This window comes from Seriola lalandi, unplaced genomic scaffold (genome assembly GCF_002814215.2).
Source record: "Seriola lalandi dorsalis isolate HSWRI2012SDOR001 ecotype SW California unplaced genomic scaffold, Sedor1 jcf7180002054606, whole genome shotgun sequence".
NCBI lineage: Eukaryota > Metazoa > Chordata > Actinopteri > Carangiformes > Carangidae > Seriola > Seriola lalandi.
Genome location: NW_019525159.1, coordinates 2,209,000 through 2,226,321, shown reverse-complemented (window position 1 = coordinate 2,226,321; position 17,322 = coordinate 2,209,000). Strand labels below are relative to the sequence as shown.

At 40.0% G+C, this 17,322-nt stretch overlaps 1 protein-coding gene across 3 annotated transcripts in view; it reads left to right on the top strand.

The window, feature by feature from the left end:
• rgs3a (regulator of G protein signaling 3a) overlaps positions 1-17,322 on the top strand; it is a 143,964-nt gene that overhangs the window by 31,320 nt on the left and 95,322 nt on the right. For 2 of the 3 annotated variants that reach the window (XM_023419513.1, XM_023419515.2), the window contains one exon: positions 8,123-8,190. In XM_023419513.1, the coding sequence (XP_023275281.1) occupies positions 8,123-8,190 (68 nt within the window). Of the gene's footprint in view, positions 1-8,122; positions 8,191-15,837; positions 16,670-17,322 lie in introns of those variants that run through there. The other variant, XM_023419514.2, reaches the window with a different exon arrangement.

Here is a 17,322-nt window from a genome sequence, read left to right as displayed (position 1 = left end):
GGGGGGGGGCATCCACTAGTCAGTTCAGAAGACAACCACAGAGGATGCTGGCACGTCTACTATCCAAACTCTGTGCCTCACAAGCATGAATCTCTGCAGACGGCAAACCACCAAATAGCATAGTCTTTAATCTCCAGTGGGTGGACACTTCCATGTGTTAGGGTCAGAGGCAATGAACCTAGGCGGCTGAAAGTCGTCATGGACACAAAGTAAATTAGAATCAGTTTCCTGATGGGCAAACATGTTGAGCCTGCAGTAGGTGGGCGGAACTAAGTCGGCTCGTCTGGGGGTGAGTGTGACTGCCAATAAGGGGTGCACTCATGTGGAAAACGAGCATATTCCTATCCTGCTCCGCAGATATTCATATCATGTGTCACAGCACATACTGACAGTTCAGTGTGAATGACACATCATTTCACACCATATCATGCATACGTAGGAGAATAAAATATCTTGTATCATATTTCTTCATATTTTAGATAGTCAAGTTGTCAATATTCTGAAAAATTAAAAGGTTCTATACAGTATACTGTAGGTTATATGCTTAATATTCTTAATACATAGGAAGGAGATTAAGACGTGTATGTAAAAGGAGCATAAATGAGCCCTTAGTTTAGAATAAATGAACAAAGCTGCAATAGAAATACTGCATATTATTCTATGAAACTATTTCTGCTCTTATAACCAAATGATCAACCTGATTAATTGATAATGTTTGAAGTTGGGGAATTGATGAATTTGGTATTCTCTCAGCCTGGATATGAAATTCCATCCCCGTCTTTTTCTATTTCTATGCTTGTTCTCTTCAAATCCTTTGTACAAATCCCTATCAGGGACAATCATACAACACATTGAGTCAACAGACAGGAGACATAATCCTTTTTGGCTATTCTGCCTTGCTCAGGACAGAAACAGGAGCTTAAATGCATCAGCCACAACCGTCCGGCTAATGAGAATGCCCAAAAGTCATCACATTATCATGTTCCATGTAGTATCATGGCGTAAATGAATCCGTCCCTCAGAGGTTGCTTCGGTCAGGCATAAGCAGGGCACAAATATCTCTCATGTTGAATGTTACTCTTGTGTCATGTTTGAAATGTATTTGGCTTTGGGCTGTTACTGTGCAGCTAACTCAAGCATTTCAAAATCCATTCCTGCCAGGGATCAAACTGTGTGTGGTGAACATAACCTGTACATAACCTGTGCATCCATTCACAAGCTAGATGTTTGTATTATAATATGCATGTTTGTCCTACTTTTGCGCTCTCTTTTGCATGACATAAAAGGGTTGGACAAAATAACAGGAACGCCTCATAATATTGAAATTTTGATAAAAACTATATAATTGATGCTTGTTCTATTCAGTTTCTGTTGACACTGACAGCTATGTTAAATTCATATGATATTTGAGGCTATAATGTGTGGTGGTGTGTTGGATTGCATCAGATTGTAATATGTTCCTGGATGTTCCTGGGATAAATATATTGTAAGGATCAGATCTAGACCTATTTAAGGCAGAATGACGGGTTGAATCCTGTAGACCATCTACATGATTTTTACAGTGGAACAGGTGCATATACACTTCCACATAATCAGGAATAACCCAGCATAGTTACTTTCATAGCATCCCGTAGTTGTTGTCCAGATGATTCTGAGAGAGGAAGCTATAACTCGCTGTTAGTTGTGAAATGAAATCACTTGTATTCATGTCACCCTTCTCCCAGTGGGTGACACACTTGCTTGTAGTAGTAGAGTGTAGTAGTAGAGTGGCTGATGTTCTGCATCAGCTAATGGGGATAAAATCCTAAATTATAGTGGCTCAGTTTTCATTAGTATCCCCAGTGTCTCTCAGTCAATCTGGTGGTTGAGGACACGACTTGTTTCTCAGGCACAGCGTGGTGGCAACAAAAGTTTAACAAACAAGTCAACAATTCCTGACAATGACTGATAGATTTATTGTGTATGGATGACTGGTTGGTCTGGTGGATTTAGTGGATTATCCTGAAGGCCTGTGGTGATAATCTTCATCCTTTAGTGTTCCCATAAACTTGACGTAAGATGTGGAGTATCTGACCTCTGAAAATTGATGGAAAAAGAAAAGCACTTTGATCTACACACAGTTATCCTGTTTGATGGATGGAGATGATCTCCATAGACTTGCGATAGATTTTTATTTATTTTTTTTAAATGTTTGCTGCATTCAAAAAACTGCTCATGGAATAGACCTTTAAAGGAGTCACTGTAAAGTTAAACACTGAGGAAAGTTAGCACATTTTGAATGTAATCAATAGGATGACAGCACAGGATGGGTGTTCTAATAGTTAAAGAAACAACCTGCACACACTTTTTGCGGATGCTGATTCATTTTCTTCAGTTTACATAACAGTTTGGACTCAAAGTATAACTTTTACACAGTGCACAATAACAGCCAACCTGATCAAAGAGAACATATAAAAGAACTCAGCTGGAGCCAATATTTTCAGCTGCAGTACCCACTCAGCGTCTCTTTTCTCTTCTTGAGGATCAATTTGTCTGTTGACCAACAAAAACACCTTCAGGCACAAGACTTGATTCAGTCTTTCAGCCTAGTGATGAGCTGCCCATTTGCTCATGTATTTACCAAAAAGAGCTACAACGCAAATGATTTTGCAAACCGAAACACTACTTGTGTGTGAAGTAGTGAAGTACTGAAGTGTGAATGCGCTAATTGATACATCGGGAGAACTAAACTCATTAAAGATAGTCAAGAGGAACTCAAATATACTGTCTGCACTACCAGTGCAAACCAATATTAAAAACCTGAAATAATAACAAAAGAAATAAAACAAAAATATTGATAACCTCATTAACCCAAAGCAATATTCATCAGTCATCACTACACTTTAGTGTAGATGTTTGTAATTTCACAAACATCTACACCAAAGACAAGCTTAATGGATGTTTTGCACAGACCGTAGAGACACACAGAGGTAACATCTTGATCTCGTAACCACTACTTTTATAAAAGTAGTAGTATAAAAGTTGAAGTTTGAATTCTGTTTTTTTCCTATTTATTCTTTTTCTGACTTTGTCAGTTACTGGAGCGTCATATTTCAAATGTGAACAAACAGGATGGAGCTGAAATAAATAAGCAGAATGAATAAGCAGCTGAAATAAGCAAACAGCAATCACGAAATCTGAGCCTGGTAGGCTGAAACACTTGTCCACCAACAAAGTAGTTGCCACACTTACCTCTAAAAGGTTCTTAATACCTTATTAGTGGAATAGTACAGTTTTAAACTGCCCCCATAATGCAAGTGAGTTTAGCTATTTACACCTTAAAGGTACCATGTGAGGTTTTTGCATTTTTTTAATAAGTGGGTTCCTGTTTTGTTTGCATTCTCACCATTCATTGGTGGTAAGGCACCAAGAAAGGCAGAAAAATGCCAACATAGGCAGTGAAGAAGAAGACTGCTACCAAGCAAACATGGATGTAAATGATGCACTCAGCACGTTTGTTAGACCTCGAGGATTTACACATTGCACTTGATGTGAAACACTGAATCTGAACATAACTAAGTTTTTATTGACCTGTATCAAGAGAGAGATGTTGGGAGTTTACCCCGTCACTTCCATACAGTTTCCAACTGCGCATACATTGATATGTATGTCTGCACTGCTAGTCCAGCATGATTATTGAGTTGTTGTTTTCTTTATGGATACCCATATCATCTATCATTGCCATTTAGTTTTTGAACCAAAATAATAATCTCCAAACAATCTTGTAGCTCTGTTGACTATTTACTATGCTACACCAAGCAGCCTCTTGGATTTAATAACATTCTAAATGTCAGTCATGCTGCATTATTCAGACCTCAGGAGGTTTTTTTGTAAGTGTGTAGTTGTTTTGTGTTAATATTTTCTCAGAGTTACGCTTATCTCTCCATCAACTCCTCTGTTGTGTCCCTCTCTGTGTAAAGAGTGACGTGCAGATCAGGGTCTGCTCGTGCACGGAGTCTTGTCTTAAAAGGTTCCACCCTAGTTGTTAAATTAATCAAAGCCTTTGTGTAGCCTTTCCAAAAATCTCCAACTGACTGTATCACTTTCTTAACTAAACCGTGTGTGTGTGTGTGGGGAGGGTACAACAAGAGTCAATAAACACTGCGTAATTAACATTTTATATTGATTAAGTTTAACGAATACCAGCTTATTTAGATGCGCTGGAGAAATCAATGTCATTCTCATGTGATTAGGAGGAATTTCCAGTCTTTTCATATTTTTAGTTCAATTCAAAATTAATTTTTTATCAGTGTAAAGCATAGTATAATGTTTTTAATTTTCAGTAATGTAACTTTTCTAACTTGCTTTGCTTTTATTAAATTTTATTAAATTATCAGCTAAATTGAAGCCTAAACATATGTGGAGGAAGTGTAATCTGGCCTTGTTTTGTTTGTGTACTTTGTGTGTATATTGTTGTTCAAGTTTTAGCCACTTAAAACAAACTAATTTGAATTCTTTCATTTCAGCCTTTTGAATTTGTAAAGCTCAATTGCCTTGGAAATAAGGAATCAGTATCACTATAATCAAAAGCCCAACATATTTTATATCAGTCAGATACTGTACTTCTCCAAACACTGTCACACTCTCACTGTCACCCATGTCAGACATAAATGGGCTGTCATTCAGTCAGAATTGTGCTACCTTACATTTGTCACTCCACATCACTTAATTTCTTTGTAGGCTTTGTTATTTCTTGGTGCAAGCAGTTTAAACTCCTGATTCCTGATCCTCGAGGTGATTTGAAGAGACTCAAACAGTGAAGTGAAGTGGAGGCAATGTTCTCCCTCCTTGGCTTTTCCACTCTCTCCATCAAGTGTTTATTTGTTTGTCGGTGACAGGAGGTGAATAGAGGGACTGGGTGTCAAGTGAGTGAGTGGCGCAATGAAGGATTTGGGCAGAGTCAAGGACTTTTTATGTTCTGGCAGATCTGACACTGGCTGATTCAACTGCAGAGGACTGCTGGCACCTTTTGATTTCTCTTCTTTACTCTTGCCTTCTGCATGTCTTCATTTTCTGCCCCTTTTGTGTTTTTCTGAAATGATGTGATTGTCTGTCTTTCTTTAATCCTCTCAGTTTCTAACTCTTTTCTTCTGACTACATTCCTTTTTCCCCTCAGTCTCTGAATTTCTCTTTGTATACTTTTCCCACTGTCCACTATTTCCATCTCTTATTGTCCCTCTTTATTTCCCCCATCTTTATGTCAGTCATTCTGGATGTTTCGCGTTGCCAGCTGCTCCGCATCTCTCCCCTCATGTGCCCCATGTTACTGATGTCTTACCCAGACAAAAGCCTCCTCTCCTGGGCTTGATGCCAGCCAGGTTATCCCTTCTCTTTTGCCCGACCCCTGGAGGTTTTAGATTCAAAAGTTTCAGAATCTCTCTTCTTAAAAAGCCCCAGGGTTACGATGGCAACCACAACTATGGGATTGGGCCATTTACTCTTGGGGTAAACCTTAGAGTTGTAGAAGAAATTAGAAATGTGTTATTAATTTTCTATTCCGCATGTGTACTGTAAATACATTTTAAATTCAAAGTGATCTGCTTATTGTTACTTTACTTTAATGTTTTTGACCTTCACTATACAGAATAATGCAAAAGATGGAAACTTGAAAGCTCACATACCGACGGTGCAGAAGTTTTAGGCAATTAAAGTAAAGTCAGGATGCTTTCATAAATAATGCCATGGATAGTTTTATTCATGAGTTAACTTCATACACTTTGCATATAAGTGCAGTAAACAGAAAAAAACTGAATTAAAACAATATTTGCCTTGACCACCTTTTGCTTTTAAACCAGAACCAGTTCTCCTTGATACACTAACACACAGTTTTTTAATGTACTTGGCAGCAAGGTTGTTCCAAGCATCTTGTAGAACGTGCCACAGTTCTTCTCTGGATTAAGGACGCTCAGTGTCTCCTCATGATCTCTTTTTGATGATGTTGAGATCAGGGCTCTGTGGGGGCCACACCATCTGTTACAGGAGTCCTTGTTCTTCTTGTAGCTGAAACTAGTTCTTTATGACTCTGGCTGTATGGTTATTTTCATGCTGCAGAATGAATTTGGGACTGATCAGACACCTCTCTGATGGTACTACGTGATGGATAGCTGGGGAAATCTTTTGTATACTTGTTAAAGGAGATGTAATTTTAAGATTCTTTTACAGGGGATTGAACATTTTGTGGAAAAAACAAATTGTTGTGAAAAGTCGGAGGATTTGCACATGATTTAAAACATGTCTGGAGGGTATCAACAATGTGATGTGTATGTGGTCTCTTTTGCACAGCTTAGGGACTGACCCTCAACATCCTTGTTTATTGTGAACACAGTGGGGTTGTGAATACATTTTGGATGACCTTCAAAGCAATTTTGTGTTGGTGGTTAACATTAGGCTCTGCTGGACCCACAAAAATCCATCATTACACATGAAGGAATATCCACAATTAATTAACAAAATACAATCTTTATCTGTGTCCTCTAGGGAGACACGTATCTGTTTCCCCCATTGGCAGAACAATGTAATTTTTCAGTGCCTTCCAAAACTGTTGCAGATCACTTGTTGAAAAATAAATCGGTTTTATGGTCTGACAATGCTGTGGTTACCATTAAGTTAGGTTTAGGAACAAACACCACTTTAAAATACGTACTTCGTCGAGGAACGTTCACGGTCATGGTTGAAAGACATGTTGACTGACTGTAGGAAGCAGGAAACAAACAGTGGTCTTCCATTGCAAAGTCCCACATTTTCTTGTCACACCACTTCCTTCTTTGTTCCTGTCAGGAGTCAAAATTACCACCGCCGCTTGAAGACTTTGTCACTTCAACGTAAACATATGTCATTTTTGAGCAATTGCAAAATGATTAATGATGTTGCTTGTCTTTGTGGAACAGTCGCTTACAAATACATTTCTTACTGCCAAGCTTTGTGTAGTCCTGTATACTTTTATTGTAACTTCTTGTCCAAAAAAAAAAAAAAAAAAAGATTTCCAAGACATCAAAGCTTCAGAAGCAGCAGAAAAAAAACAATAGATGGTGTTTTGGATTGGAATACTTTGTTAAGGTTAAGGGGGATATCATTTCATTGAAGTGGTACAATATTATGTATATGTGACACTATAATTCAGTGTTACAATGCGTTTTTCCAACTCTAAAGCTACTTAAAGGAGATATTTCAAGGTATTTGTGTGTATATAATGTGATTATTCCAACTTTTTGCAAGGTTAATAGAAGGTTACTGATCCACTTACACTCTTTTTCTTGTGCTGGGGCTGTTTGGACTAGGTTGGCAGAGTTTTGAAAATAACATTTCACAGTCTGTGGCAGGATAATTTCTCTTCTTTGATGATGGAGGTAGGGGTGGTGATGGAAGTGTATAGAAAAATAGAGGGGTAAGGGGAAGGATAAAAACACCGCAGGGATGGTGGTAGTGTTTGAAAGGGGACGGTTGAGTGGCTCTGTTAAGGTAAGATTGACAGAGGAAATGCAGAAACTAAAAATGAAAGATGTACAGTACAGCGAGAGATGTAGACAGATGTAAACAGGAGGAAATGCAGAAAGAAAGAGAGAGAAAGAAAAACAGGGAGTGGGAGATCTGCATTGTGGCCCAAAGCTGAATGCTGCCTTTATGAGCAATAGTTAAAAGGACACTGAGGCGTGAGTCCCTGTAACCATAGCAACTTCCCAGGAGCCCTGTGACGGACAGATAATAGAGTGAGAGAGGAGTTCCTTTTTTCTTCTTCACCACTCCCTCCCTCCCTCCTCCCCTCCTTCTCACTTGTTCTCACTTCCACTCCTCTCTTGGGCAGTTTGTTGGATCCTCGCATCTTACGGGATTTTCCTTGACTCGGCTGGCCTGTTTTTGCCTTTTATGTGCGCTCTGAAGTTTGAATCCCAGCCCAGCGAAGGCTGCTCCAGACAACTGTTGCCATAATTGCTTGTTGTTATCTCTCTGAGTCACTTTTATGGACTCTCAGAACTATTTGAGGACTTTATTTTTGTGCATCCAGAAAGCTGTTTTGTTTTGGCACAGGCAGAAATGTGCTCCAAAGGCACTGTCTCAGCCCGTGATTCCTTTGTCTACATTTCAGAGGCTGTGCTGTCAAACCATGGTGCTGCCGCCGAGACCAAACGCCCTGAGAATATGCAATGCTTAACAGTAAGTAAGATCAAACCTTTTTTACTGTCTGTGTGCGTGTCCATGTAAAGCTTAATCATCCATTCCTTTTTCAGCTGTGTGTGTGGGTGCATGTGAACTTGAGTAATTGACATATTGTGGAAGTTTAATGGTGTTTGTGGAAATAAATGTCTAATAATGCTATTGCTATAGTTGTTGGAGGTTTTGGTGAGTGATTTCTCCATACAGGTGCATAACTTATTTCTTTCTTTGATTGTTGATAGTTTGCATATTGTAATTCATTTTGTTTTCATGTGCGTGTAAAATGAATGAATAGGTCTATATACTGTATACAAAGTAGTTGACCCGTGACATCGCACCATGTCCAACAAACTCATCATGCATAAACATGCCTTCAGTAAGATATTTACTGCATGAATTCCATGTCACACATTCTCAGCAACCATAGCAACTAATTGAATCATGCTTTTGAGCTTGGAGCAGTGAATGGAGGAAGATGTCATTTCTTGAAAGACAATGTATGTCATAAAGTTCACTTGCATGTGAGTCACATGTGGAGCAGAATGATGGTTGTCATGAGAAAGGCGAAAAGCGAAATGTGCAGTCAGATGTGAAGCCACATTTCCTTATCTGTTCATGGAAATCACAAATCCTTCCTGTGTTCTCTCCATTCATCCTTAACATTTTGTGGCTCTCTTTAGTCAGACATTTCTTTAAAGTCCATTTTCTGTATTTTCCTGTCCGACTCTATGGTTGCCATGTATTAATTAATAATGAATGAGGAAAACCACTTAAACTGTTTACAGAGACAGAGGGGGATGACAGATGATACTTTAACCCATTTTACAGCTGGGCAATTGGAAACAATAAGTCCATATTTTCTTGAGAGCAGCAGTAATAATAACAACAGGACCAAAACATATTTACATGTAAAGACCTAAGTTGTCCACAGGATTAATTTATGGTTTAGGACCTGTAATGGACACACAAAAAGCAAAAATAAAAATGTTATTTTTATCTTTTGTGGATTTTCATGCTCAGTCCTCTGTGCACTGCAGTCCTTGTCACTACTTACTGCTGACCTGTAAGAGTTTCATGCTAACGCTATCAATTCTATTGGGAACTTTCTGGATGAATCACATCAATACATTTTTGGCTGCACCCTACAATAGATGCACCTTGGCGTGTTTGACAAGATATCATAGAAACGGTTGGTCAGGGAAAAGTGCACTTGCTAACGTTATTAGCAACGTCATTAGTAAGTGCTAAATAGCCAGCTAGGAATTTGTTGTCATTTGAACAGCTTCATTTTTTTTTTTTAGATACAGACTGGTATTATCCCTCTTCAGTTAACTTTATATTGCCTGTCTTCTGGCTTTTAAGCTTAATAACAAAGCATGATGATTACATCTCAGCTGTCAGTCAAAGACGATGCACAGCAGCACAAGGAGCCGCCCTCCCACAGGCCTGGAGGCTAAAGGAGTCTAAAGCCGTTTTTTTCTCACAATATTAAAATAATGTGAAAATTAAATTTGAGAATCACTTTTACTTTACACTGTATTTTGACAGAAAATAGGCATGTGTTTTTACACTTGGTAGGAAAAAACAAACTAGATCATTCACCCTCTCCTCACTATGTTAATAAGCAGTATTTTTAGCATCTCAAAACTGCTGTGGTAATGTGGAGATGAGTCCAATAGTTGTAGTTGTACAATCATGCATTCATTTTGGAAGTGGTGTAGGCCTACTTGCTTAAATGTAAATTTGCACTACATTTTTGCAATTTGTTGATATCATACTGAGAAATAAATATATAGATGCTCAAGTTATGATAATAATTATACATTCTGTTTATACAGAGCTTTTAAAGGCTCACAACTATTAGCAAAAACAAGTTACACACACACAGTAAAAAAAGCAGCGGGAAGAACATAGTATTAAAACAAACACAGTAATAAATGACTGCTGGCAGAGGAGTGACTCTGTATTTATTCCCTGAGTCATTTGACCCATCCTCCAGTGTCACACCAGAGATAGGATTTCCTTGCTGGTTATGAATGCTGCATCTTTTTGTATGCTTTTGTTGTCACTTCAGCTATGGGGGAAGATTTATTCTTTATATTTAGAATCTTACTGGGTCCAGAGTTGGCAAATTTCCAGAGTGACTTTCATGGAAAATTGACTCTGGCTTCTCTTCCCACACGATGCCAACACGGATAATACTTTAGCAAAATCACTTTTACAGGTTAAGATCAGGTGTGACAGTGTCTATATTTAGATAAAGTCTTTCTTTATTGAAAATGAGGGGGGATAGGTGAGCTGGCACACATGAGGCATATAGTATCTTCCTGTTATGGGTATTTCTGTGAGGCATCACATGTCTGTAACACCAGATAGATGGTATTGAAGTTGAGATGCTGCAGTGGAGCAGGCTACATGAATCTGAAAAAAGAAAACTCTATCCAAGCACTCAAAAGGAAAGGTATCAAACAGCTTTCAGTCCAACTACACATTCAGGTTTCTCTACAGCATATTGTCAGAAAACAGGCAGCCCTTCAGTGAAAGCAGTAGCCTAATAAAACAAACTGACAGACCCTAAGTAAAGACACAGTAGAAACCACAACCACACATAGCCTGCTATAAGAGAAATGCCTCAGTCTGCTCCAAATATGCTGGCCACAAACAAGAAAGAATTCACATTCACACTCAGAAGTGCAGCCCTTAACATTCAGCTTTCAACCATACAAACTGCTTAGAGGATGTAAATCCAGCAAAATGGATAATAGCTCAAATCATGGGATTAATTATATAAGAAAAGAAGGAATAAAAAGAGAACTTAACTTTGGTGTCTTGTCAGTAATGTAATGGATTTAACCATAAATGTTTGCTGTGCTTTTGAACTGAAACAACTCCCGTTTTTTTTTCTCCAAAACATTTCTTGGATGTGTTAATGGGTTCATTCATAAGCAGGCATTCAACTGCAAAATACGTTTCAAAATCTATTATTTAGCCAGCGTGTGTACTTCTAGTGTTGTCAGTTCTTTTTCTGTGGTGTCCAATTTGCCATTGTTTTCCAGCAGTGCTACTGTGTAGTGAAAAGACATTACTGTCCTGCAGGGTCATGCCACATTGGAACAATCTCACAACAAAATCATTGAATGAAAAAGATCCAAAGTGTGAACACCAAAATCACTACTCTGCTTTATGCTATGGTTAACTGAATCCAACAATGCACATACTCCAAATGGGAACTAATAACTGTCCAAAATCTATCTAGAATAGTCTGTCAAAACAAAATTCTACCGTTATAACATTATAACTACCTTAAGATTTACTCGACCAGTTGAGTTTATAAAACTGTGCTGCTATTTGTTAAGTTTCATAGGCAATGACAGGCATAAAGAAAGTAATTGGTTAGTTTTAAATCACCAAACTGGAGGAGATTAAATCAAAAATACTGAATTATTCCAATATATAATACTATAAATATATATCATTATACATAAATATACATCATTATGACTTAGACTCCTGGAGCGGCTGACAGTTTCAGGCCAATTCAACAGATCAGTGTGTCAGTGAAACGTATCCGTGTTTCTTTTGAAACACTCCAGGATGTGAACTCTGTGGAAAGCAGTGCTCATATGGAGTTACTGTAATAAGCTTGACTGGACAGGATTAGACAGAGGAGCTCACTTTACTTTCACCTTTCACACACTCTTCCTCTCTCTACACGCAATGCCCATCGGACACACACAGAAACAAAGTTAGGGATTATTTATCTCATAAAGTAGTGCTACAACATTTGACCCTGTGCCTTTTTGTTGCTTTGTGTATGTGGTACGCTGTTCCTGGCACAGTTTATCCCAAGCTAGAAGTTTGAGTTCTGATTTGCAGCAGATTCAGTGCATTCCTTACATTGCTAGCAGAATAATGATGCTGCATTCAGTATGTCAAGAGCTTGAGAGGCTTTTGAAGTCATATGTAGGGTGAAAAGGGCAGTAACGATGCGGTGCAGCATTGAGATGGAAAGGTTTTACATCCGTATTTGTGAAGGCTCCTTTTCCTCTCCTTCCTCCTCCCTCCCTCCCCTTTAATACTTGTTCTCTCTCTTCCTCTTTATCTCCGGGTGAATCAGAGTAACAGATGATTGTGTGGCTTGTGTGGGATAGTCTCTGGGGAGAGTTAAGGGAGGGGGAAAAGCACATTCACAGACAAAATTAGGGGAGAATGGAAAACCTTTTAGACTTTCTCCTCTTTTCTGTACTCGTTTTCTCTTGCCTTGTCCTTGCTCCCTTCCAGACCGCTACGTATTTCCTCCTTTGCTGTTGTGGCCTCCTCCACCTCCCCCCTCCTCCTCTCTTTTCCCTCTCTTTTCTCCCTCTGTCACCCCATGGTCATCACCCATACAACACAAAGAGCTCTGTGGTATCGTTAACTGCCCACTCTTTACCTACTCAAACATTTTTCACTGTTTGATGATGGCCTTACACGTGAATCATTTCAATGATTTACACAGGGCACATTTCAGGCTTTGGACACTTTAGATTTTGGTGAAGATAATACTTGATATCCACAAAGGAATGTCCCTCAGAAAACCACAAGGCTATTTCAAGAACATTTTCCTATCCACTGTCTACAGTTTTACAACTTTCCTCTGCATTTATGCTTAAAATCATTGCCCTTATGTATTTAGATAATTACCACATTTTTGAGATAAATTATGTTTTAAAAAATGTCACACGGGCCGCTCTGTTATTTTGCTTTGTCTGACTCACTGCGAGCTGAATGTCTTTTCAATTTAACCAAAAGAGGAGGTGTTCACATGATTTGCTTTTTAAGATAATGTTGGCATTTGGGAAAAATACTTGTGATGTGAAATGATATTTACACTGTGATATTTAGAGAATCTCTGACTTTCTCTTTAATAAAAAAGACTAATGCCTTTCTTCTAGAACTAAAGCACTTCTTTCTTAAAACAATCTGCCATTGTTTGTGTTAACTCGATTTGTAGGTATGTACGGTCTACAGTAGGTTCGCTTTACTGGTCAAAGTTACAGATATGTCGGCCTGTTAGAATGCATCATAAAATATTCAAGTATCTCCAAAGTATGAGAAAATGACTGTTTTCTCGGATCATAGCGATGATCATCTGAACCAGAGGTGATAAATTTGACATGCAGCACAACAAGTGTTCATTTTCTCAGTTGCCTTGTCAGCATTTATCAGTTATATTTACATGCAAAGGCTCATGTCATTGGCAGGGAACAGAGAGTTCATGAATATTGACAATAGTTGCGCCCTGGACAACATGCCCCCCCCCCACATCACTTTGCTTGTCGGCTAGCATTAGCTCCTAAACCATATCTGTGAAAATGGGTCTGACACTTCTGTCTGACGGGAAAGATGGGAAGGAAGGGTGAGGTGAACTGAAAAGAGGACAGTGAGGTTAGATTTTCTGGCCGGCGTCTCAGAATAAATGAAGAATGGTTAGTTTTATTGCCAGGACGTATCCCTTTGTGAGTATTTTAGGCCCAGGGCCCAGGCTGTTCCTAACCCTCATCTGTTCTCTGCTAGATGCAGGATATGTGTGTGTTCTTATACTTACTCTACTATACTACTTTGCTATTCTGCACCTTCTTTTAATTTGAAAGAACATACAGTTTAAACCACATACAATGCAAGCAGCTAAAGTTGTGCAGTGTTTATCACATTGTGTACACTGCTGTAGCTCAGGTTGACAAGTGAGCTGTCCATTAATCTTGAGTGGATTGATCCTCGCCTCCTCTTGTTCCCATGTTATATCCTTGAGCAAAACCATGAGCCCCAGATTGCTCCCAATGAGCAGACCAGAGCCTTGCATGTAAACTCTGCTGCTATTAGTGTCTGTGAGCTTGAATGAATAGAATGAAAGGCTTTGTAAGGACCTTTGTCCTACTCAGGTTGATAATTGCTACTGTTGTGGCTCTAGAGATGGCAGTGTTGGGCTGTTGCTCAATCGAGCCACCACTTTGGTCCTGACTGAAATATCTCAACAAGTGGGAAATGGATCCATGTCCAGCAGATATTAGCATTGTCTTATTGAGCATGTTAGCATGCTGACGTTAGCATTTAGCTCTGTGTGCCTAAGTGATCCTCACAGACTCGCTGCTCTTTTCTGCGCTCTGGTCCAGGAGGTTTGCAGTGTAGTTATGAATCCATATACTTAGCTTCCACAGTTTGAATTTTAAGAACAACTTCAGCTGTGACCCTGAACTTGGCCTTAGACCCATCTTGTGTGTTCATTGGCGTGGAAGACGCCTCCTCCTTTGATAGCTGTTTATTCAGGTCAGAAAGAGACGGGGAGACCAAAAGAGAGAGAGAGAGAGATCCCACACTACCAACCACCAGATTGGCCTCGTCTGGCTCCTAGACAAGCTTTTCAAACTCTTCTTTCACTCCTCTCCCTAAGACATGCTTTCTTCTCTCCCTTTCTTCTCTCCCTCTAATCCGTCCTTCTGCCTATTTAGAGGTGAACAGCGCAGCGTGAAAGAGAGAGAAAGTGTTTTTTGTGTGCTTGACGGGTAACCCTCGCCCTTTTGAAAAGGCAAACAGAGAAAAGCTGCCATTACTACTGGCATGAAGGCATCTTAAGACAACGGCCTTTTCTGCCACTTTATTAGCATTGTGGAGACTAGTGCAGCATCGCTCCTCGTTCACCCCTCTCTTTCTCTGTCACTTCTCTGTCCATGTTTCCATAAGCCAGAAATCCAAATGATAAAAAGGAAAAGAGGCAAGCTGGGAATTAATAGGGTTGCTAGGGGTTAGACTGGCCACTGTTTTAGCCGTAATTTAACAGGCTTTTTCCTGCACTGCTGCTGAGGTGTTGTTGTTTTCTTTCTGCAGATTACCACCTCTTTCCCAGGCATATGGACATTGAAAACAAAAATAACAGTAATGTTTGGATAACTAGAAGAGGAGGGGAGATTGTCAGAGTTCGCAGACCTGTGAATTTCCGTACCGTGTGGTCAGAGGGCTGGGGGGGGGGGCAGTCGAAAGGAAAAGCAGAGGAAATATGGAAGTTGAAAACATAACAAACAAGCATAATGTCTGGACGGAGACTGGGGAGTGTGGGAGCTAAGGTGGAAAGAGTCTGATGAGGTGTGAATTCTGATTGATATATATGTGTGTAGGTATGTGTGTTTATACCAAACAATACTGTTAACATTCTCTTCTGTTGGGAAATGTGATCATTTAAATTTGGTAGTCCTTAAAGTTGTAAACAATCAGAAACATTTCCATTTACAATGTTAAAATGGTCTGAAGTTTAAGTCCGCTGTTAATAGTTTTCATACTCCTGCCTGCCCAGTCATTCCTAATTAAAATCCTGCCTTTCTCACTCTAATTCATACACGTCACACTCGTGCCACCTACATTAGTCACTACAGTGTATATTTGCAAAAGACTGAGAGCTGTAGCACCTCTCACAACCTCATAGTGTGGACTCAGGAAACAAACTGGCCTTATCGGGGGCAGGCACACAAAGCTGTCCTGGCTGTGGGGTGGCGAGGTATGCATAAGTGCATGTGTGCATGCGCATGTGTGTGTATGTGTGTATAGGGGGGTGGCGGTGGGAGGCACTTCCTCCTATTCTTCTGCTGTTGAAGAGTTCCCATGAGTGCCCCAGCCAGGAGCTACAGTGTGGCCTGAGCAGGCCGGGCCAGCGCCAGTCTCGCCTACATGACGCCGCCACACACTCTCACACAGCTGATCTCAGGCGCTACTGCAACAGTTGCTGTTTAGGCCACAAAGCAAGAAGCAGGACATTGTCTTTACTGGATAGAGCAAGTGCAAGAAGAGAGGAGAAGATTGAAAGCGTAAAGGAAAGAAGAAGGGAAGACAAAAATAATTAAGAGGAAGACATGAAGCTGTGGATATAATGATGGGTACAGACTCATAAAAACTTGCACACAGGAATATGGATTGATGACTGGAGTCGTTACTGACAAACCTTGAATGGACAAGAGTGCAGCTGAAGGTTAGTCGCAGAGTGTTACTACCAAGAAAATTGAATCAGGACTCATTCGAGGAAAGCTGATGCAGAGTGACGACCAGTTTGGCTGAAAAAAAGTCTCCAAGGACCATTTTCGTCTCACACGACAGATTCCTGTTTTCCAGCAGCGTGAGAAACACTGTTGTTATCTACAGCCATCTCAGCTGGACTGCACTACACGCTGCAAGACTGAAGCCAGAGATGATCCATAACACCCTGAAGTCCACTCAGCCGCCGGAGCACAGCCCCAGGAGCACACACTCAGCCGCACAGAGGAAGCTGTGGAGATACTCGGGCTGCAGAGGGGCTGGCCAGGTGGAAAGTCAGCGTCGCAGTGTGTGTGTGCTGGCTGCGGACTTGAACGCTGGAGAAGGAGGAGGGGGAAGAGGAGGAGGAGGTGGTGGAGGAGGTGTGATGCACACTATCCACGGGCTGTGCCACCTGTGCATCGGATGTAGGCTGCCACAGGTGTGTGTGTGTGTGTGACAGGGAGAAAGGCGAGGGAAGGGAGGAAGAGAGAGAAAGTGCTTCGAATTTACAGTATCAACCGGTGATTGAGAGAGAGAGAGAGAGACTGGGAGAATGAATGAAAAAGTTTGAAAGTTACTGTCTCTGATCACAGCTTTAGTAATTAATTTGTAGAATATAATTTATATTAAAACTGCAAAACAGAAAAGGCTGTATATAAAAACAAACTGAAGTGGTAATATTTTTGTTTGCGTACTGTTGGATCTTAATATCTCACCATTACTGTGGAGGAGAAATTGCACTTTCCACTGCACGTCCAACACATCCTGCAAGGAATAATTGCCTGTAAGCGACCGCAGGAGATTTAAAGCATGTGTGTTTCTTGAGAGGGAGAAAGCAGCTCTCTGTCCTTTACATTATTTATCCTTCACATAAGTAAGTACTTTATTTATACAGCACCTTTCAAGAGCAGAGACGTCACAAAGTGCTTCACGGAGGAGATACATAGTGAGAGAAGGATATAATGGAGGTAGATCGCAGAGTGGATGAGAGGAGGCAAATATTTGCTATGATATAAACCGATACCGCTTTACTTATGCCACTTTGTGCCTATCTGAATTGCACATTTAAAGAATAGGAAATCAAATTTAATG